Source organism: Eulemur rufifrons, chromosome 16 (genome assembly GCF_041146395.1).
Source record: "Eulemur rufifrons isolate Redbay chromosome 16, OSU_ERuf_1, whole genome shotgun sequence".
NCBI classification, from domain to species: Eukaryota; Metazoa; Chordata; class Mammalia; order Primates; family Lemuridae; genus Eulemur; species Eulemur rufifrons.
Window position 1 is genome coordinate 58,285,529 of NC_090998.1, and position 22,603 is coordinate 58,308,131.

General features: G+C 36.2%; 2 protein-coding genes across 2 annotated transcripts in view; one reads left to right on the forward strand and one right to left on the reverse strand.

The window, feature by feature from the left end:
• Window positions 1-6,160, forward strand: part of GLIPR1 (GLI pathogenesis related 1) — a 40,835-nt gene extending 34,675 nt beyond the window's left edge. The window contains exons 6-7 of the mRNA XM_069489513.1: window positions 5,807-5,833; window positions 5,937-6,160. Coding sequence (XP_069345614.1) covers window positions 5,807-5,833; window positions 5,937-6,091 — 182 coding nt within the window. The 3' untranslated portion in view covers window positions 6,092-6,160. The remainder of the gene's footprint in view (window positions 1-5,806; window positions 5,834-5,936) is intronic.
• A 491-nt stretch (window positions 6,161-6,651) lies between these two features.
• Window positions 6,652-18,552, reverse strand: KRR1 (KRR1 small subunit processome component homolog). The gene is made up of 10 exons (XM_069489512.1): window positions 18,448-18,552; window positions 15,199-15,371; window positions 13,677-13,811; window positions 13,341-13,466; window positions 13,168-13,251; window positions 11,982-12,038; window positions 10,689-10,859; window positions 8,683-8,760; window positions 8,480-8,573; window positions 6,652-7,022 (listed from the first exon to the last, which is right to left on the reverse strand). Exons 1-10 carry the CDS (start codon window positions 18,530-18,532, stop codon window positions 6,880-6,882), a joined length of 1,146 nt encoding a protein of 381 aa, XP_069345613.1. The 5' UTR covers window positions 18,533-18,552; the 3' UTR covers window positions 6,652-6,879.
• Window positions 18,553-22,603: the final 4,051 nt, after the last annotated feature.

Consider the following 22,603-nt stretch of genomic DNA (forward strand, 5'->3'; position numbering starts at 1 on the left):
CTTTCCCCCTTTGAATACTCTTTATTTCTTTCTCTTGTCTGATTGCTCTGCCTAGGACTTCAAGTACTATGTTGGATAGAAGTGGTTACTTGGGCACCTTTGTCTTCTTTCAGTTCTTGGGAAAAATGCTTTCAGTTTTTCCCCATTCAAAGTGATGTTGGCTATGGGTTTGTCATATATGGCCTTTATAATTTTGAGGTACATTCCTTCTATGACAAGTTTGTTGAGGGTTTTTGTCATGAAAGGGTGCTGGATTGTGTTGAATGCTTTTTCTGCATCTATGAAGATGATCATGTGGTCTTTTTTCTTGCTTTAGTTTATGTGGTGAATCACATTTATTGATTTACATATGTCAAAGGTGTAGCCTTGCATCCCTTGGATGAAGCCCACTTGGTCACAGTGGATTATTATTATTATTACTCTTTTGCTGTGCTGTTCAATTCAGTTAGCTAATATTTTATTGAGGATTTTTGTACCTATATTCATAAGGGATATTGGTATGGAGTTTTCTTTTTTTGTGGCGTCCTTTCCTGGCTTTGGGACCACGGTGATACCGGCTTTGTAGAATTAGTTGTGGGGATTCCCTCCTTCTAAATGTTGTGGAATAATTTCTGTAGTAGGGGTACCAGCTCTTCTTTGTAGGTCTGGTAGGATTCTGCTATGAATCCATCTGGTCTGGGGCTTTTTTTGGTTGTTGTTGGGAGATTTTCTATTACTGCTTTGATCTCACTGCTCAATATTGGTCTGTTCAGGAGTTCTATTTCTTCCTGACTGAATCTTGGGAAATTGTGTGTTTCCAGAAATTAGTCCATTTCCTCTACGTTTTCTCATTTATGTGTGTAGAGATTTTCATAGTATTATTCACAGGTGATATTCTATATTTCTGTTTTATCAGTTGTAATATCTCCTTTTTCAGTTCTGATTAAGCTTATTTGGGTCGTTTATTTCCTATTTCTGGTTAATCTAGCAATTTTGTTTTTCTTTTCAAAGAACCAAGTTTTTGTTTCATTGATCCTTTATTTTATGTTTTCCATTTCATTTAGTTCTACTCTGACCTTTGTTATTTCTTTTCTTCTGCTGGCTTTGGGTTTGGTTTGCTCATGCTTTTCCAGTTCCCTGAGATGTGACATTAGGTGGTTAAATTGTGATCTTTCTGTCTTTTTGATGTAGGCATTTTAATTCTATGAATTTTCCCCATAGGACTGCTTCTGCTGAATCCCATAGATTTTGATAGCTTGTGTCCCCTTTGTCATTCAGTTTGAGGAGTCCCTTGATTTCTGTCTTAATTTCATCATTGACCCAATAATTGTTCAGCAGGTTATTTAATTTCCATGATTTTGTGTAGAATTGAGTGTTTCTCTTAGAATTGATTTCTAGTTTTATTCCACTCTGGTCTGAGAAGATACATGGTATGATTTTGATTTTTTTTTTTTTTAATTTGTTGAGTCATGTTTTGTGGCTAATATATGATCAGTCTTGGAGAATGTCCTATATGCTGATGAAAAGAATGTATATTCAGCAGTTTGGGGGTAGAATGTTCTGTAAATGTCTGTTAAGGTCAGTGTATTCTAAAATCCCATTTAAGTCCAGTGTTTCTTTATTTTCTGCTTTGATTATCTGTCCAGCTGTCGGTGTGGTGTTGAAGTCCCTGGCAATTATGATGCTACTGTTTATATCTTAGATCTAGTAGAATTTGCTTTATGAGTCTGGGAGCTCCTGTGTTAGGTGCACGTTTATTTAGGATTGTTATGTCTTCCTGTTGAATTGCTCCCTTTACCATTATATAATGACTATCTTTGTCTTTCTTTACCATTGTTGATTTAAAGTCAGTTTTATTTGATATGAGAACAGCTACATGTACTTTGTTTGGTTTCTGTTTTTGTGAAGTCTTTTTCCCATACTTTCACCTTGAGTCTGTGTGAATCCTTGTGGGTTAGATATGTTTCCTGAACTCAGCAGATACATGGGTTGTATTTTTTCATTCATTCAGCAAGTATATATCTTTTGAATGGGGCATTCAGACTGTTAACATTGAGTGTTGGAATTCATATGTAGGATGCTGTTTTGTTCATCATGTTAGGTAATACATTATTGCCTTGTTTTACCTCTTGTGCTATTGTTTTATATGAGCTATGAGCTTTAACTTTTGGATGATTTTACATAGGTGGCTATTTGTTGTACTGATCCATGTATAATGCAGTTCTGGGTATTTCCTGAAGGGCTGGTCTGGTCATGAGAAATTCTCTCAGTGTTTCCTTGTCTGGAAAAGTCTTTATTTTACATTCATATACAAAACTCAGTTTTGCAGGATACAGAATTCTAGGCTGCCAGTTGTTCTGTTCAAGAAGACTGAAGATGGGTCCCCAATCCCTTTCAGCTTGTAAGGTCTCTGCTGAGAAGTCTGCAGCTAGCCTAATGGGTTTTCTTTTGTAATTTACTTGATGTTTTGACCTCATGAGTCATAGGAGTTCCTCCTTCCTGTTGACTTTGGCCAGTCTGGTAACTATATGTCTTGGTGATTCCCTCTTTGCAATGAATCTCCCAGGTGTATATGGAGCTTCTTGTATCTGAATGTCTAAATCTCTAGCAATACCACGGAAGTTTTCCTCAATTATTCCCTCAAATAGGTTTTCCAGACCTTGTGCTTTTTTCTTCACCCTCAGGGATGCCTATGATTCTTATATTTGGCCATTTTACTTAATCCCATATTTCTCAAAGCCTTTGGTTTGTTCCTCCCTATTCTTTGTTCTTTATGTTTGTGTTAATTCAAAAGAGTTGTCTTCAGTCTCTGAAATTCTTTCTTCTGCCTGGTCTAGTATATTGTTAAAGCTTTCCACTGTGTTTTATATTTCCTTAAGTGAATTTTTCATTTACAGTTCTATATTTTTAATATGTCTATCTCTTTAGTAAATTTTTCATTCATTTCCTGAATTGTTTTTGGGTTTCTTGGAGTTGGTTTTCCATTTTCTCTTAAATTTCATTGAGCTTCCTTACAATTCATATTTGGAATTCTTTATGTGTCATTTCAGTATTTTAATTTTGGTTGGGATCTACTGCTAGAGAGCTGGTGTGCCCCTTTTGGGGTGTCCTTTCAGTCTGATTCTTCATATTTCCAGAGTTCTTACACTGATTCCTTCTCATCTGAAGCAGCTGTCACTGCTTGATTTTGGATTTTCTTTTGTTGTGATGGGTCTTTCCCCACCCTATTCACTGTTAAGGGTGTACCTATAGCATATATTGGGTAAGGACCTTCAGTTCTGCTTTTAGGTACTTTGATGGGGTCCTCTGTTCTGGATGGGTACTTCGGTTATAGATATCCTTACTGTGGTATTTTTCTCAGTTGCTAGTTGTCGGCTATAGCTGTGGTATACTATGTGTGTGTGGGGGGGCAGAGTCCCTGTCTCTTGTTGATGAGGGATAATGGAGGTCTTTGCAGTCCTCTCTTTCCTCAGCCCTGTGGGCTTAACAGTGTGTATTATATTGGTATGCCCAGTTTAATCTCTGAGACAATAGGTGTTATTTGTGGGTAAGAGTCAGTCACACCTAATATAATTTAGTCAGTAAAAGCTATAATGGGCTATACAAGTTGTCCTCCCTTCCAGTAGGTGGCACTTGCCAGAAAGAGCCAGCTACAGTGTTGTTTTTTGGAATTGTGAGTGACTCTAGCCCCTCAGGAGAAGCACTTAATGCCTCAGGTGGTGAGCAGGGCCCTGGGGCTCCCAGGGAATTCCTCATTCTCCACCACAGCAGAGGTGGGTGGAGGAGTGAGGCTGGGCAGGGATGAGTCGGGTGAGCCTGCCTTCAGGCTCCAAAAAGGCAGGCAAAAGAGCTATAATATGTCAGCAGAGGTCACAGGTCTACTTCCCCAGGGGCTGCTGAGGCCGAAGAGGACCCACCAAGACAGAAAGTCTGCCTGTTGGGGAGGGGCTGTCTCGGATTCACACACTGGCTGTCAGGAGTGGGTTTTGCTCTTCTCTCTGCTCCCCATTCTAAGCCTTCAGGCATCTGGCTGCAGGCAGGAGCTCAAACTAGCTGAGCTCCCCAGCAATTGCTTTGTTGGGTAGGAGCTTCCCTGTCCAGGATTCCACCCCAGGCTGAGGGCATGGCTTTCCTGTGGGGTGAGGGGTGCTCCACAGGTGCACTGCAGCTCGGACCCATACTGCATTCTCCTCTCAGTTCTGCCCACGTGGGCTTTCTCACCTCCGGAAATTTAGTTTGCCAAATCTCTCCTCCATGCCCCAGAGCAACACATGGAGTCCTGGGGGTATGAGATCTAGCCTGAAACCCTGTCCCCACGTCCCCCAAGTTCAATCCCTGACCATGCCAGGGAGAAGCCTGTTGGTCTCAAGTTGTCCATGGAGTGCTTAAGCAGGTTTGATGTCCCTCTGCTTTGGGGTATGCTCTGCTGCTCTGCTCTGCTGGAGCAGCCAGATGAGAAGCACTGGATAGGGCCAGTAGGCAGGGAACTTACAATTGGAGCACCCTCTGGTCCATGGCAGGTCATAAATAGGAAAGGTGTGAGCCCCACTTTCTGTGGGAGCCTCGAGGTAGTGGACATGCCAACAGAGGGGAAGCAGCCAGTCCTGAGTCTTGGCTCAACTGTCCTTTGGGAGACTAGTGTTTCTAGGCATCAGTGGGTTGGGGAGGGTGAAGGAAGAGGAGAAAAAGGGTCTGAATGGCAGAGAGCTGGCTATCTAGCCCTCTTTGCCCTTTTCCCCTGAAGATAGCCCGGCCAGAATGTACAAGCTCTGGGATCACACAGATCTCCCCAAGACTCACTGGGCCAGGGATAGGGAACCTGAGGCCTCAAGGTCACATGTGGCCCTCCAGATCCCCAAATGTGGCACCCCCCCGACCGAATCCAGACGTCACAGAAGAAATCTCTTTATTAAAAGGATTTGTTCTGTAAAATTTGGATTCAGTCAAAAGGCTGCACTGAAAGATACAAAAGGCCCCTGTGGCTACCGCAGTCTGGGCCAGAGTTGGAAAATGTTTGTGTATGAATGAACAACATGAAAACTGAGGGGCTGAAGTTCCCTAGAGGAGGACAAAGGTACACGATGGGAGGAGAAGCAGTATGGAACCCACCCTCTCAGCTCAGGTCTGTGGTGACAGGAAGTGACCCCAAGGGGGCTGGCAGCTTGGTGCTTTGTCCTTAAGAAGCTCCCAGTTCACTGGTGGCAGCAGCTTTTGGGCTCATGAGGGTAGAAAAGCTCTCCAGCAGTTCGGGAGCCTGCTGACTTCCCAGAAGTATGAAGGAAGGAGAAACAAAACTCCTACCTATGCTTTCCACTGGGCTCCAAGCCTCTCAGGGGTTGATCTCTGCCAGGCAATTAAGATATTTGATAGCCAAATGCCCTGCTGATGACTTACTGACATATTGTAATGGATGAAAGAGAGGTCATTGCCTCGTTATACCTGACTCATCATACGGTATCATTCTTCTCAGGGAGGAATTTATTTTCAGGAAAATATTTTAATGCTGACATTACTTCTAATATTTATTTCAATTTTTTATTTTAATTATATTTGTTATCTGGTAGTTATAGAATGTAAAAATGAAATGTTTGTTTTATTTATAGTAGTGGTATAGTTTCCTTTACATAAAAGGTTTACATATAAAGTTTATATAAAAACTCAAAAATACCAAATTAGGTCATTCAGTACAAAAAAATCTTGAATAACCTTTGAAAATCACTGCAACAAAACAATAGTTAATGGTTATAACTAAAGACTTAGCTTTTTAAAATAAAACAAAAGCTGCACCTGTACCTACCATTAATTTTTTCTTTCTTCTCCTTTACAGTTAACCCACAGCGAGACAAAGTCACACGTACGTACATAAATCTTAAAGTGTTTCATTAAAAGGTATGTGAATTATGTCACTGCATTATGAGAAACGAAGTCTAAGAGGATATTCTATGTTTGTTTCCCAGGTTACTACTCTGTTGTGTATCCAGGCTGGACCATATCTTCACGTAACAGATACACTTCTCTCTTTCTCATCGTTAGTGCAATAATTCGGCTACTATCTGTTATAATTACCATTTTTGTAAAGCACAAATACCCTAATTTAGTTCTTTTGGACTAATACAATCTGGGAGAAAAAAAACTTTATATGGCTTTTTTTTTAACTAGTAACAATTGGGTGTATTCAGACAAAAAAAATGTTACTGCAACAAACCCTTATTTAAAAGAAGAAACTGTTCAACTTCCTAACTCTATTGGATAAACTCATGTTTACTTTCCATTTTTCTATGAATAAGCACTGTTTTTAGGCTGCCACAGCTGGACTTTCAGTAATCAATCTAGGCCATGTTTCAGCTTCCAAATCTGCAAAATTAGCAAGATAGATTTAGGTGATTTTAACTAACTCCAGTGGCCCTCATTGGTTAAAAACATTATCCCTACTTCTCATATACTGTTTTAACTTTAATCTTGTAATTTGATGTCTTGCTGGTTTTAGAATAGCAACTAAAGGATTTTATTTCAAAGGCCTTAATGTTCTGCTTGTGAGATGTTTAATTTTGGCATGAAACAAAATTGTAAAAAGGGATAAACCTAAATATTTACTTACTATCATTAGAAAGAGAGAAGTCATTGAAAAATTGGTATTTATTTTTCTGAAAACCAAATGTTGGGACATTATTACAGATCTATATATAAAAATTACTTCTAAACTCAAGCAAAGCTCGCCTGGAACTGATTAGGTAGGTACAATGTATACAATAATTTATATTTATAAAGAACAGTATTAAAAATCAGGAAAAAAGTGATCCAAGTATTACTTCTCACAAATAAGGCAACTAATGCCCTAGTACCTCAAAATCCTTTACAAAAGGAGATAGCTTAAGTTGTACTTAAGGGGATTTTTTTTGTTTACTTTTTTGTCGTCTTTTTCTTTTCATCTGCTTCCATCTTAAGCTTAACTTCTTCAGCTGTAAGAGCTCCCAGTTTCTTATTCTTTGCTTTCTTAACTTTTTCCTTGATGGTGGCCACATCAATTTTAGTTTCGGTAGAAGCTAGATGGATTAAAAACACAATACATGTAATTCTTTAGCAAATAAAATGTGTGACAATAATTTCAAGGTACTATTATTGAAAGATCATCTTATAAAACACCTGCCTCATTTTCATGTATACTTTTGCTAGTGTATATTTAAAGTCCTGAGAGAAATACAGGACTTTAAATATACACTAGTAATAGTTTAACAATTTGAACCAATTACTGGATTCAACTATATTAAAACTATTTTTTCCTTACTCTTGAGATTAGTTTTTTTTTTTTTTTTTAACCTATATTCTTTTTCATAGTTTGGAACTTCAGAGTACTCATAATTTTCTATCTTGTACACTAAAATAATTTAAAATTACATTTCATGAAGAATATTACACGTAGCCCTTCTAGCTTCAGTAATTTTAATTAGCTAACTACGAAACTATAGGTCAAATCTATCAAAACGAAAACTTAGTTTTCCAAATATTAATTCAATGGAATAACAGTATTTTATTTAACAAGATTTTGATAATAAAGAGTTATCTGAGAGTATCTAAAGGTCCTCCTAATAGAACCCAACCATCTAATCAAAGCCAAAAGTGTGAGCAAAACAGAGAAAGGAAGCAGTGAAAAAACCCAATTTTTTCTCACCATTTAAAGTACAATATTAAAAGAACCACGAGATAAAATGTCATCATACAACTACCCAACAACTTGAGGAGCACAGAGGTGTAAGGTCTCCACTTTACATGCTTAATCATTATAGACGCAGGTTGACTAGCTATTGAGTGCCTTCCAAGTACTTAATTGACACGTACCAACTGGAAATTATAATGCTTATGACATTAACACTAAAGCAATATAAGATAATGAAATAATGTGTTACATCTGTTTGACAATAGTTTACATACAACATTGCTGTTGAGCCCCTTCCCCTCAATGTTGCAATGTTCACTTTGGAAAGTACTTTAGGAAGAGTACAAGTGATACCACAGGAGAAAAAAATGCAAAAGGGAAGAGGATGTATCAGAATGAGGCTAGAAATGGAGAAGAAAGGGCAAAGAGTATTTTCCTTTAGCAGCCCTTAAATAAGACCTTCCTGTCATTATTTTGTCAGCATCCTTTCGTCCAAGGTGGTGAGAAATCTACGTTAAGCCACTGATCACATAAATAGAAGAAAAGCATAACTTCTGATAAGCCCTCTTTGAGAGGCATGATAGTAGAGCTCAGGGATCTCACTGCTGCGGGTTTATATCTTTCACAATAAAGTGTCTTTCTCAAGCACAGGTCAGAGGTTAGGGGAGGAATGTTACTCTGAAATAGGCATTAGTTGCTACTAAAGTATAAATCACCTTCTGTCCTAGGATTAGTAATTAATAAAATGCTGAAAGAACTTGGAGTTCAGATAAATTCACACCATGGGTTCACTTTTCATAGACAGTAGACTTTTATACCATATCAAGAGTTAAAAACAAGCATTACCTTCCTTAAGTTTCACAACTGGTTTTTCTTTAGGTGGAATAAAAGCTTTGTTTCTTTCCTCTTGTCTCTTACTGAGAGCTTCTGCTTGTTTAGCCTACATTAAGAAAAAGTACATTAGTGAAATACAAGTCATAGTTAAATAAGAATTCAAGTATCTATGATCTTTGCTATTAATGCTTTGAGCTAGACATAAAGAGCCTTACCTTTATTGCCTCCATTTTTTGTCGCTTCTTCTGATGTGCCTTCAAAAAGTATTCACCGCTAGCCAATTCTTTATCAATCTGTTGAAAACAGTGTTTATAAGTCATTTCCTAAGAAAGTCACAATATAATTAGGGTAAAAACAGTGGAAGCAAAACACTGACTAATTCGTAAAGGTAGCGACATTACAAAAAGGAAATGTACTCTAAGCTGAGGAGAATACATGCACAGCAGCAGGGAAGTAGGAAATTAGGTGATGTGTACATGGACTATAAACCAGAATAGTTTAGGTGCGATAGAAGGTCAGTGTTTTGGAAAAGTGTGAGAAGAAACTAGAAAGATAGTTTTGGGGAAGCTTGAAGAGGCCTGAAAGCCTGGCAAAGGAAGTAGGATATGAGTGAAGAGACCAAAGCAGCATTTTAAAAAGGTACAGAAGAATGGAGAAAAAGAAATAAAAGCCTTGAATAAAGGTAGTGGTATGCAGAATGAAAAGCAAGAATTGTCAGGATTTAGTGAATAATCAGAGAAAGCAACAGCTTATTTATTGAATATACAGTAAACATATATAATGTATACAACTGATCTCCTACTTATATAGCATTGCAATAATGAAGGCACTGTTCCAAGTTCTACAATTACTGATTTAATTCTCTCTAACAATTCTTTGAGATAAGTATTATTATTGCCCCATTTTACATATGGGGAAACCAAGGCATGATAGGATAACTTGCCCACAGTCACACAGTGAATAAGTGTCAGAAGAAGTCAACTGAAACATCGTCATTTCAAGAAGTTTATAGAGGTAGAGAAGACAAGTCAATTACTAACTACAGGACAGAGCTATAAGAGGTATGGTAGGTGTTGTGGAAGCATGGTTTAATCACTCCACTTTCCCCCAACTACTATCAGTTTCCTTCTGGTCTCACTTTCTTCCCTTTCCAGAGTAGACTCCATGATCCAACACTGCCATTGTTTTTTTCACCATGATCATCATGGCTCCCTTTTGACCTATCATCAAACCTTCCTAAAAAACTCCAAACACAGGGCTATGGAGAAAAAAAGATGGTAGACAGAAAGGTACGGATTTACATGCTGAGCAGAAAGAATTAGTAGAGAGCGAAGACTTTAAGATATAGCCAAGGGAGGGAATAATGAAGCAAGAGCCCTCAGGAGATAGGTGAAGATGGAATTCAAAGAACAGGTGGGTAGAAAGGGTTGATGCAGATGAAGGAAAAATTATAGGTGAGAGAAGTTGAGGAAGTTCTTGTCTGATGGCCTCAAATATTTCAGTAAAGTAAAATGCAATGTCATCTGCTAAAAGTAAGACAGTACTGAGAGAATTAAGAGGACACATAGACTTGCCAGACAATATTGAGGACCTATCTGAGGCTGGAAACATGAATTTTTAGTGGATTTAATCCAAAGGTAGGGCTTTTTCTAGCTTAATTCGTTAGCCACATTATGGGAAAGAAGTCTAGGTTTTGGACTGATCAAAGTTTTACAGTTTTGCTGGGATGGTGAGATAGAAGGAAAAAGGAACATGAAAGAAAATAAGTGATGGGCAAGAGAGAAAAGGAAATTTTGATCATGATGGGAAAGGAAGTAGAAGACAGTTGACAAAATAGAAGGGATTTATAGCTTAGAAACAGGGTGAACATTAGAATTTAAGATTTCAGAACTGTGGAATAGTCATACAGCACATGGTCATAAGAATGTTGCTAACGCAGAGTACTGTGGGTTAAACTGTTGAATTTTTTATCCATGGATCCGTGAGTCATTTACAGTAGTGACAGAGACATGACTGGAACCTACCACACCTTGATGCTGTTTACACTCAATATAAAGGTCCTATTTCCCACACCTATGCACTCAGCTCAAAATATGCCTATTTACACTTACCTTTCTTCTATCTCTACACACACTCCACTTAAAACACTCTCAATAAAGTTTCTGACAAGATAGATTAAAATGGTTTCTCTCTCATATAAAGTCCAACATTTAGTACTCACCTGACTTTCTGGCTGTGGTGGTGGGAATGGTGTATACTCTTTCTTAACAGTTTTTTTCTTTGGTTCCTTGCGTTTATTCACATTTTTGTGTTTGAACTGTGGCAAAAATCTTTCCCAACTTTGTGATCGTAATTCAGAATCTTTTGCCAACTCTCTTTTAATCATTAAGGTCTTCAGTCATGCAACAATATAAATAAAGTAAAAATTTTTAATTTCAGAAGTCATACATTTGTCAAACTAAGATATTATAAATATTGCTTCTATAAATGATAAATGAACTGTTCCTAGTCTCTTCAGTGGAATTAAACCTATTCTATAAACAAAAAGATATGTCATCTCAAACATGTGTAATTAACCAAACATCAAAAACTATTAGAAAGTTATATTAAGAAATGTAGATTAAAATAAAAAGGTGAAAATGAAGGTAACTCAGCTTTTCAACCATGGTTTCATTAAAACTTTTAAAATTCAACTTAATGGCAAACAGGGTTGCTAATTAGCTGGTAGCCACTGAATTACCATAGGAAAAGACAAAAGTAGAATAAACTTTTTCATTAGACAGAAAACATTTCCCTCACTCCATTTGAATTTTACAGACATTACAACATCAAAGAACGCAAACCAGGCATCAGACGCACGACTACCTTTCTTTTTAACTGTAATGTCCCAATGTAACTCAAATCACTGCATCCTAATCCAATGGCGGCCTTTTAACTTTTCATCAAATTAAAGTGAGTTGCTCAACAAATATCCATCATAACACAGCTCACTATACCATGGTTACATTTCCAAGTACAATCACAAACTTTGTGCACATGGGATTATAACAGAACTCTTTCAAAAGGGCTACAATTTGACTGTTAAGTTCAAAAAAAAGGTGGCAATACAACCTGAGATAGTCCTGACTTTATTTAATAGAAAAAGGCAGAGTTCTGAAAGATTGTATCTTTAAATATAACACATGGACTCATAATCTAAGAAAACTGGACTGGTATCATCTACAACAAATTCTGTAAAGCTTAATTTAACTGTTTTAGAACTATACAATACATTACAGTATCCCCTTCAATAGTTTTCACACTGTGCTCCATGGAGATCTAAGCTTTTAAGGAAGTAACTACAGGACTGGAGTAGAGTTGAGTGGGCTGAATTCTACCTCTAATTCACCCAAAATAGCTCTGCTTTATCTGTTTTGTATACTAGACTTTCATAAAACATTTAATTTCAAGAAAGGTTTCTATAGCTAAAGTAGTTTGACAACCATTGGTATAATAGTGTATGATCAATACTCACTTTAATGTTATAAATTGGATGAATATTCTTCATAGTATCTAGAACTACTTTTCGCACCTGAAATTTGCAAAAGAAAATAAATTTATCACTTATGAAGATTTTAATGAACTGAGAAGAGGATTAATATCGATATATTGTAAAATAGCCTATAAATCAGGGAGTGGCTAGGAAATTGTACACAGTAGTTCCTTCAACTGCTCTAACTGGCTTCTAGATCTTTCATAAGAGTAGTCAACCTCCCTAGAATAAGATCAAGTTTCTCAACCACTCCTAAAATGTGGTACATAGAACACTCTGGATCTATGCAATTTACAGGGAAGAGAGCTGATTTAGAATCAGAAAATGTGGGCTCAAATACTGGGACTGCCACTTCATATAGGGCAGTCATTTAATTTTCCTGTTCCATCTTTCTCATTTATAAACTATATACCTCAAAAATTTGTTATAGAATATTATTTTAAAGACTCTAAAACTATAAAGTTTTCAATATATATAAGTTATTATTGCTCCATGAGAAAAGGGCAATTTATGAGAAAGAGGGCCAACAGAATTACTATTAAAGGTTCCTGGAATAGAAGCACTACCTCACAGCCAGACCTTGACAATAACAGCACCAAAAGGAGTTAATAGAAACGGTATCTGCAACACAGATTTTCTCATAACGTTTAATTTGAAAAGTTAAAGAAAATGCTTATGAAAACATTAAACATTATACTAAAATTCAAAAGTATTAATAAATATATCTTGAAGAAAAGTTTTTAGACTCTGACCTCTACCGGCTATACACATTGCTGCAAATAACTAGATCTCTGCTCAATTTTTCAATCATTTGAGCACATGTAACTAACTATACCATGTTGCTCATATGTACTGCAGACTAAAGATCTTAAATGCCCATTTCAATTTTGTAGTGGGAGGAGTGATAATGCACAGACCTTCTAATTCAGAAATGGATGATGTCTCCATTGTAGCCAAAGGTTGGCCATAATGTGTTAGGGTCCAGAAGTGATCATTACCTCAAATTATATGACCTACAAAGTATTTACTAATGGGATATCACACAAAGTACATTCTTAAAAAAAAAAAGCAATATATAAAGCAATATATTATCCAATGAAAACTACATCATAACCAAATTAGTTTGTTTTCCAGTGAAAATTAATTGAAGGTAATAAATAACTCTCACCTCTTTTAAGCCACTAAAAGGTCCAATGGCTGAAACTGTGTTTCCCTGAACCATAATGTAACAGTTCGTTAAGAGTTCCAATGCCTATATCAAAATACAAGAAGTTAACATTCAGTACCCTGAAAAATTAATGACTGAGGAGGACACTTAAGTTTTCCACTGATAAAAAGTACCTTCAGTGTAGATCCTTTGGGACCAATAAGCCGTTGTCTTCTTTTTACAAATCTTTCTTTATTTCTTACTAAAGAACCTATTTTAATTATGTCACATGCAATATCATCCTGAAGAATTCGTACTGCCTTTTGGAAAAATAAAAATACTCTATCAGTATTCTTTATGGTTACATTTATTTTCCAAGCCCAGGCTAATGATATCTAAGCACAAACATGTAAAAACTTGATGGCGGAAGGAAGGGAAGAAGAGAAAGATGCAATGATATAGGTTGTCTAATGTTGATGCAAATAAAACAAAAAATTAGAAAAAAAAAGTCTCTGTAATTCTAGATTTACCTGTTCAAATGAAACACTCCTTGCTAATAGTTTTATTAGATCTCGGGCCCTAATGATGATATATGGATCAAAAGTCTTTTTTGTAGTACAAACAGTCATACTGCCCTCAATCAGGTCCAGGGTTGCATTAATGTGCTACAAAAGGGAGGAAAGAACAAACAAGCAGTTATCTAAAAATGAATTCAGTTTTAGATAATTCTACAGCCTATCCTAACCAAACGGTTAATTCTGTGCCACGAAGCCATCTCTCTAATCCTATCAATTCCCTCCCTAAAGAAACTAGGTAGTTAAATACAAATAATGAATATTTAATTACTTTCCTACTTTACTGAATATAAGAAACTGGAGCAATTGAAACCATTTATAATTGGTTTGAGACTACTTTGTACTTATCAGAATATGGATTATCTCTAGTTTACAAAATATAAATCAGTCCAAATGAGGCCACACTTAAGACCTGATTAAGGTAAAAACGTAAAGGTGTATAGCTTCCCTTTTCTGGACCCAGCTCTAATCTCCAATCTGCTCCCTTGGGTGACAACTGACTTTCCCTTTCAAACTTTATTCTAGCTGGTTAGGGGACTAAATACAAAGTAGAAACAAATTATCATAGGTTCAGAAATAATTAGAAAAATTAAGCATTAACTCTCAATAGGAAGAACCAGATTTCAATAAAGCAAATGAAAATGCTATTTTCTCACTTGTGAGCATAATCTGAAGAATATTTCACATAGTGTTGAACAATTCAACATATGGTTGGATGTCTATGAGTTTAGAAGAACAAAATATTGAGTTCAATTCCAGATCCGCTATAAAACACAGCCTGTAGCTTGCTGAGCCACCTAAACCCCGAAGGCACAACCAATTCTAGAGCAGTCCCACAGTGAGAAATCCATTTTCTATCACATCCTACTATGAACACACACACACACACACACACACACACAAAACTGAACCAATAGCTCCATAAAATGGGACTTATCTTTACCACATGTGATACATTGATTTTTTTTTTATGGCCAATTATAGCCATTAAAAATTGACTTCTCAATCCACTAATAGGTTTCAATCCCCAATTTGAAAAACAAAAACAAATACATTGCTCTAGGGGTACGACAGCAGCAATGAATAGGGGACAGTTGGCCACATCCACATCTTTGATTCAATACAGAAGGTAAGCAATTAGTCAGGAACATGACTTAGCTACAACTGGATAGGTACATGGCAACTATCATGGTCCAGAGTAGGCATTCTGAAATTTGGACTTCACAGTTGAGTTTCAGAGAGTTTGTGAAATTCCTAAAATATTAAATGTATGCACATTTTTCAAAGTAATTACTCACAAAATTAAAAACAAATTATAAATATAAGAATAAATCTTACCTAAACTTTAAAATACCAAAGGAACTAAATTAACCAGCTATGCTAGTACCTTTTAAAAAATTCCATCAGCACACATACACTTACTTGAAAGTAAAGGCATAAGAGCAAAATCTCAAAGGAATGTATAAAATATGCATACATGTTCATTCAAGGCTTTCTGCACCAACGGCCAACACTCTTTCAAGTAAGCCTCTCTATATTTTGGGAACAAAGTTGCAAAACTGCTCTCCTCCAAGAGTCCTCTGGGATTGTCCTCCTTGGAAAAAGGTGGTTCCTTCCAACCATCAGGAACAGTGAGGAGTTCTGATTCATCTACAGAGGGGAAAAATTTATACATCACATTTTAACTGTCTTTGGGACACTTTACAAACATTGTATACACACATTCACAAGCTTCCCAATACTCCTTGCATTTCCTCTTCCTCTGCTTTTTATATTATTCAGCAAAGAACATGCCTCTGTCATTATCATCAACACACTGTATTAAAATTATCTCTACATGTTTCAGTTGCCTCTTAAGACAAAAGTTCTTTAAGGGCAGGACTCTCCTCTTTGTACTCACACTAGCTGGCATATGCCTGGCAGAGAGTGGATATTCAAGAAACTTGTATTGCACTATACTATCATAGAGTTGAAGATTCAAATGCCACTTTGTTTGCTACTTTTAATTAATTTATTTTTATTATTTTTAAATATAATTACTCTTTCTGACTTTCCTAGAGTGGAACCTGGGTATGTATGTATATATATTTGCTTGCATAAAACTTCTAAAAGCCGATTCTAGCATATACTTTTAATTAATCACTGATACAGTATTCTAGGTTTTCCAAAGAGCTTTCAGTGCCTTATTTATATATACCTTTCATGACAACTATGAAAGGTAATAAAGAACTAGTATTATTATTCCCATTTTAAGGAGATACTCAGTCGAAAAAGGCCAAGTGACTTGCCTAAGGGGACACAAAGCTGACTCAGTGTGGCCTCCTAAGGGTCATAAATTATCTCCTGAATCATTTATTAAAACTCTTGGTCCTGAATTTTAAGAACCCCTTAAATCCAACAGCTGTATTCTAATTCAGTTCTACTCAAAGGTATGATCCATAAATCTGCAGCATTAACATAAACTGGAAGTTTGTTAGAAATGCAATTTTTGGGTCCTACCTTAGACAAACTTGAATCAGAATCTCTGGGATGAGGGACAGGAGTGCACATTTTAACATTCTCATCAAGATATTTTTAAGCACAGTAAAGTTTGAAAAGCAGGTCTTTAGCTCACGTTATCAACCCCAGTCAGGCAAGCTTTCCTTCTGTTTCTTATACTCACATCCACTTTGCTATTTCTGGTTGAAATAACAGACAATTAGCTAGTTTTCATATAGTATTTGCTCTCCAATAACCTTTAAAAAACTCAAATTCTACAACAGCGATTACTTAAAATGCATATGTGACCAAGTCCCTATCCAATTTAAACACTTCAATGACTATGACTCAACAAAAACAATCACACACCCCAACTCAGGAAAACACACTGGCAAAAGAAATAAACAGGAGTTTCACGATAGAGAAGTACAAATAGTCCAAAAATGTGTAAAAAGATGTCCAACTTCATAGGTAATCAGAAAAGTACAAATTAAATCCCAACAGATACCACTGCAAACCTATTAGAATGACAAATTATTTCCAAATTCACATAATATCAACTATTAGTGTGTATATAGAACAATGAGAATTCTCATCCACTGCTAGCGGAGTCAAAATTGGCACAATTCCTTTAGAAAAAAGTTAGCATTACTTACACACACATTACACTGTAGTGATTCCAATCCTATATTTATAACCTAGAGAAACTCTTAAATATGTTAACCAGAAGACGTACAAAGATGTTTATAGCAGCATTGTTTATATTAATAATAGCAAGCAATGGGAGCAATCCAAATGTCCACCAATGACAGAATAAAAAAATAAATTGTGGTATATTCATACAAGGGAACACCATATAGTAAAGAATAAAACTACACCTACAAGTATCACCTGGTTGAATAACAAAAACAAAGCCAATCCTAAGAAGCAAGACACAGAGGCGGCCAGGCTCAATAGCTCACACTTGTAATCAATCCTAGCACTCTGGGAGGCTGAGCGGTCTGGGGGAGGATCCCCTGAGGTCAGGAATTGGAGACCAGCCTGAGTAAGAGGAAAAGACCACGTCTCTACAAAAAACAGAAACATTAGCCAGGCGTGGTGGAGCACACCTGTAGGCCCAGCTACTCAGAAGTCTCAATCACTTGAGCCCAGGAGTTTAGGCTGCACTTAACTATGAGGACGCCTCTGCTGCACTCTAGCCTGAGAGACAGAGCTAGACTCTGTTCTCCCCCCCAAAAAGATACAGAAGAATGCATAGTCTGCTTTCATTCATATAAAATTCAAAAAGAGGCAAAATTGAACCACTTTATGACAACGAAAAAAGTGAACAGAACGCCCAACACAATTCAGAATGGTTATTTCAGATACTAGAAAGGAGAATATGATTTGAGAGGTGTACGTAGGGAGCTTAGAGTAATAGGAATGCTCTATTCTATTTAATGGTCTGAGTGCTAGTTTCTCACGTGATTTTATTCTTTAAACTGTATATACACTGTATTCGCTATGTACATTACATAATTTTTAAAAAAGCAAGACAAAAAACTTTAATACCTTCCCAATGCATCTAGAATGAAAATTCAGATTTTTAACACTTCCTATAATGCTCTAACCTCTCTTCCTGTCACTGATACAGAAGAAAATGGGTAAAACCAGACCACAACACAAGAGAGTAATTAAAACGCAGGGCAGTATAAAGAGCAAAAGCTGTGTCGTCTAATATTTTAGCAATCTGACAAACAGGCATAACTGCCAAATGTTCCAAAATTTCTCTACTGACTGACAAACTTGAGCTAAAGGCATGTCAGATATTTCCTTTCCCCGTTTCGCTGTCTCAGTCCATTATCAGTATTCACTGCGGTACATAATGACTATCCATTACCATCTATCTCATCCTATTTCTCATTCTGTCAACGACTTTCAGCCACAGGCGCGCTATAAGGTTATGCAGCGCCCGCAGTATTTCTTAACCCTCGTCCTTTTACAGAAGACAGATTCAGCAACAGCTACACTTTGGGAGGCATTTAGCAAAAGCAATGAGTTAGGAACATGTGAGCGGCACCACATAGGCCACTTGTTCCTGGGACATAGCCAACACCTCCAGTCAACAGCAATTACACAGGTACTCTACACAGAACGAGCTCCAGGCGGCTACATCCACAGCCAACGAATGAAAAAAATAGCAATATCCACAATATCCACAAATCCCAATATCCACAAACCCCAGGCTTCAGGTCTCACAGAACATCACCTTGGTTCTCCGGCTTTGGCTTCTGGTTGCGAGATTCACTCTTTCCAGCCGCTTTGTCCGGCTTGTCCAGCGAGGAAGACGCCATTTCCACGTTGCTTCCGGTGGTGCCGGAAATGAGACTGTTCTTAAATCCCACCGGCTAAAATCCTTACACTCAAAATGAGTTCCGCCGAACGCGGACCAGGAGATCTGCGCAATCTCCGTGCGTACGTACGCTAAAACCCGTGTATTTGTACAAACTAAAACGCTTCTCACATGTGGCCAATGGAGAGCCAGAGATTTCTTTCCCAGAATTCACTGTAACCACGGAGTTTGACTGCATGCTGGGAATTGTAGTTTAGCAGTATGGTCTTTGCAGTCGTTTTCTCTAGGCTTCATGCTCTAACCTGGAACGCGGACTGCAGAGTTTGTTTAGCCACGGAGGGCAACCAGACTGTCCTTGATGTCACTCATTGATTCATTCGATAAATATTTATGTGATCGAATACATGCTAGGCGTTGGGAAGCGGTACAATACTAGAAAACAATGTATATAGTCGTTGAGGGCAAGAAGTGACAGTAATGCCTACTACTTATTGAACACAGATTACTTTTTTCCAGCATTTTTTAAATATTATTTCTAATCCTTAAAACAAAAACAATATTAAAACAAACAGAACTCCGTGAGATTGATAATTTTGTGGAATGTAAATTTTCAAAGTCCTTGTTAATGATGGTAATGGTCTAGTGTGTTAATATTCCAGAGTCAGAGGGATAGTAATTAAGCAACAGTTCTGAAGTATTTCAACTAGCCTAAGATTTTTCAAAATGTCTAACTCCTGACCATCCCCAACATTGCATATGGCTGGTTTCAAGATGTACTGAGAGAAGCCAGGCTGGTGGCCTGGGCCTGTAGTCCCAGCTACTCAGGAGGCTAAGGTGTGAGGATTGCTTGAGCCCACGAGTTTGAGGTTTCAGTGAGCTATGATGACACCACTGTACTCTAACCTGGGTAATAGAGCAAGATCCTGTCTTTAAAAAAAAAAAAAAAAAGATAATTATAATAATAATTGAGTACTAAGATTCTTAAAGCCCTCTCGGCCCTCTATTACAAGTGATACCACGCCAACACTGTCTTGTCAGATTTCCAAAGGAAAAGGTTTTTGAGGCTCCTATAATAAATTATTTCAGTATTAAGTGATTCTTTCACTTGCCTAATTAAAAAACCCTCACATTAACCAACCAAATACACAATATAAAAACTGAATCCATATAACTGGAAGTTAAATAAATTTTTTAAAAAAATATGTTCCTTACCTTTCGAGAGCCAATACTCTAACAAAAGGTGGTATCATAGCTAGGAGTAGGGAGTAATAGTACAGATGGGATATAAAAGCCTTTATTAAAAAATAAATCCAGCAACAAAAATCTTTAATTTGAAAATTATTTAATTATAGTTAATTAAGCAATATTAATCCTATACTGAAGAATAAAGACAATTTTAAGATATATAGTATTTATTCCTTGATGAAAATATGAGATAAAAACATAGCAAGATATTAAATTGAAGCTGGTTAGTTATGATAATAATATATAAGGTTAAATTAATGGAAAAAGCTTTAATTACATAAGACTGAGAGGCTGAAGCTTTTCCTCAATATATATAAATAAATCTTTTTCAGGTTGAAAACAGCTTCTGATTCTTAAAGACTGTTATTCATTTAGTAAATTTCCATATTTTGGCTTTAAAAGCAGGAATGGTACATATATACTTACTAAAAATTAAAATTAACAAGTTGATTGAGAAAGATGTTTCAACAATTATGTTTTAAACAATTTTGAAGAAAAAAATTTAAAACCAAACTAATTGTAATGGTATGGAATAGGTAAATTCTGAAATTAATTCAGCTAGTTCTTCTAAGAATTAAATATAACCAGTATTACATTTGAATGATTATGAACTTTTAACACCTCTAAACAATAGTTTCCACTTGTGGGAACTATTCACTCTAGGTTCCTTTCTTTGGAAAAGGGCAGAGGATCTAATTTCAACTTCCTCCAAAAATTTTTTGAGTTGCAAGAAGTTGATTTTTGATAAATATTGAAAAGCCTCCTAAAGTCACCTTAAAAGACTAAAAACTCAACAGTGATTATCAAAATGAGAGTGTACACATGCACTATAAGTTTCATCTAAATTTCAGTTACTCTGTGACTCACTGATCATAATGTATTGAAAATAATAGCTTAAAATTTAAAATGTTTATATAATGAGAAACAGTATAAGAAAATCACAAGATATAAGAGAGATTGGGAAAACATTTGCAACACATTTAATGGGTTAATATCAATAATGTTCAAGGTGATATGAAAAAAATGTAAGCAATTCAATAGGAAAAGAAGGAAAAGATATTAATAGACAATTGTGATGGTTAATTTTATATGCCAACATGACTGAGTCATGGTATTCAGATATTAGGTCAAAACATTCTGGATGTTTCTGTGAGAGTACTTTTGGATACAATTAACATTTAAATTGATGAATTTTGCTGAAAGCAGATTACCCTCCATACTGCGGTGGACCTCATCCATTCAGTTGAAGACCTGAATGGAACAAAAAGACTGACTTCCCCTGAGCAAGAGGAATTCTACAGCAAATGGACTTTGGCCTTAAACTGCAGCTTTGTCTCATTTCTGGGTCTTCAGCCTGCCAGCCCACCCTGCAGATTTTGGACTTGTCAGCCTCCATAAACATGTAGACCATGTTTATGGCTCTGCTTCTCTGGAGAACCCTGACTAATACAGCAATTTATAACAGAGCATATCCAAATGGCTGATAAACATATGGTACTCAACCTCAGTACTGTCAAAAAAGCACACAGACTTAACAGAGAAATATCACTACTCACCCAACAGATTAACAAAAAAAAAAAATAATACATGTACATTTTTTAAATAACACTGCTAGAGGAAAGAACACTCTCATATATTGCTGGTGGAAATGTAAACTGTTCTGTTACTGCCTTTTTGCAAAACAATCTAGCAATAAAAAATATACATATATTTTTTCCACAGTAATTCCACTCCAGGGAAACTATCAAATATTATAGAAATAAAGCATTATTCTGTTAAGATGTTAGCACAATTGTGTTGATTACTACCTTCTATAGAAGTAGTTCAGTGAAATGTACTTTGGAGCCATACTGACTAGCTTGCCACCTACTGGCTAAATAGCCTTGGGCAAGTTTCTTACTCACTCCTGCTCAGTTCCCTAAATTGTGGAAAATAACCTAACCTCAGCAAGTTAATACATGTAAAGTACTAAAAAAATTCTTGGTACGCAGAAAACACTAAATAGGTGTTAGATATTGTTGTTTATAGTGGCAAAACAGTAAAAGTATTTTAATTATCAATTAGGGATATAGTTAAAAAATTGATGTTACTTTCATAGCCATGGGCTATTATGTAACAATTTATAAGAATTAATTAAAACTATATGAAGAAATTACATAGAGCCATTGAGTGATTAAAAACTGCATATAGAAAAGAATATATATATAATATCCCATTTTTGTAAGCCAAATCATTCATTCATTCAACAAATATTTATTGAGCACCTATAATGTTTAAGACACTTTTAAATACTTGGTTCTGTTCTATGTGCTGAACATAATAATACATGAACATGTGTTTGTATGTGATGGTACAATGAAAAAGAATTCAGAAGGATACACATTAAGCTTTTCAAGGCTGGCTAACGTAGAAATGAAAGCAATTAGAAGACATTAATGCAGACAAAAAGACTTTAAAAAGATGTCTATAATAAAACAGCATGTATAATATGAGCTTATTTACATAAAATTCTGTGTGTGTATATGTGTACATATAGGGAAGTATATGAAAAGATGGTCATCAAAATGTTGACTATGTTACCTCTTAGTCTGAAGACATTTCAAAGGATGGCAATTAAAAAACAATATAATTGTAAATCAATCACAATTTACATCATTTTATTTTAACATCCTTAGAAATCTGAACATAAATCTGTATTCAATTCTGCAAAATTATTTCCAGAAATTACACAAATAATACTAGAGGGGGAAAGAAAAATTAACAACTCTAAAGGGTTTCCTAGTGCAAATCTGGGTTGAGAAAATCCTCTCTGGGTCGCAGCAATAGC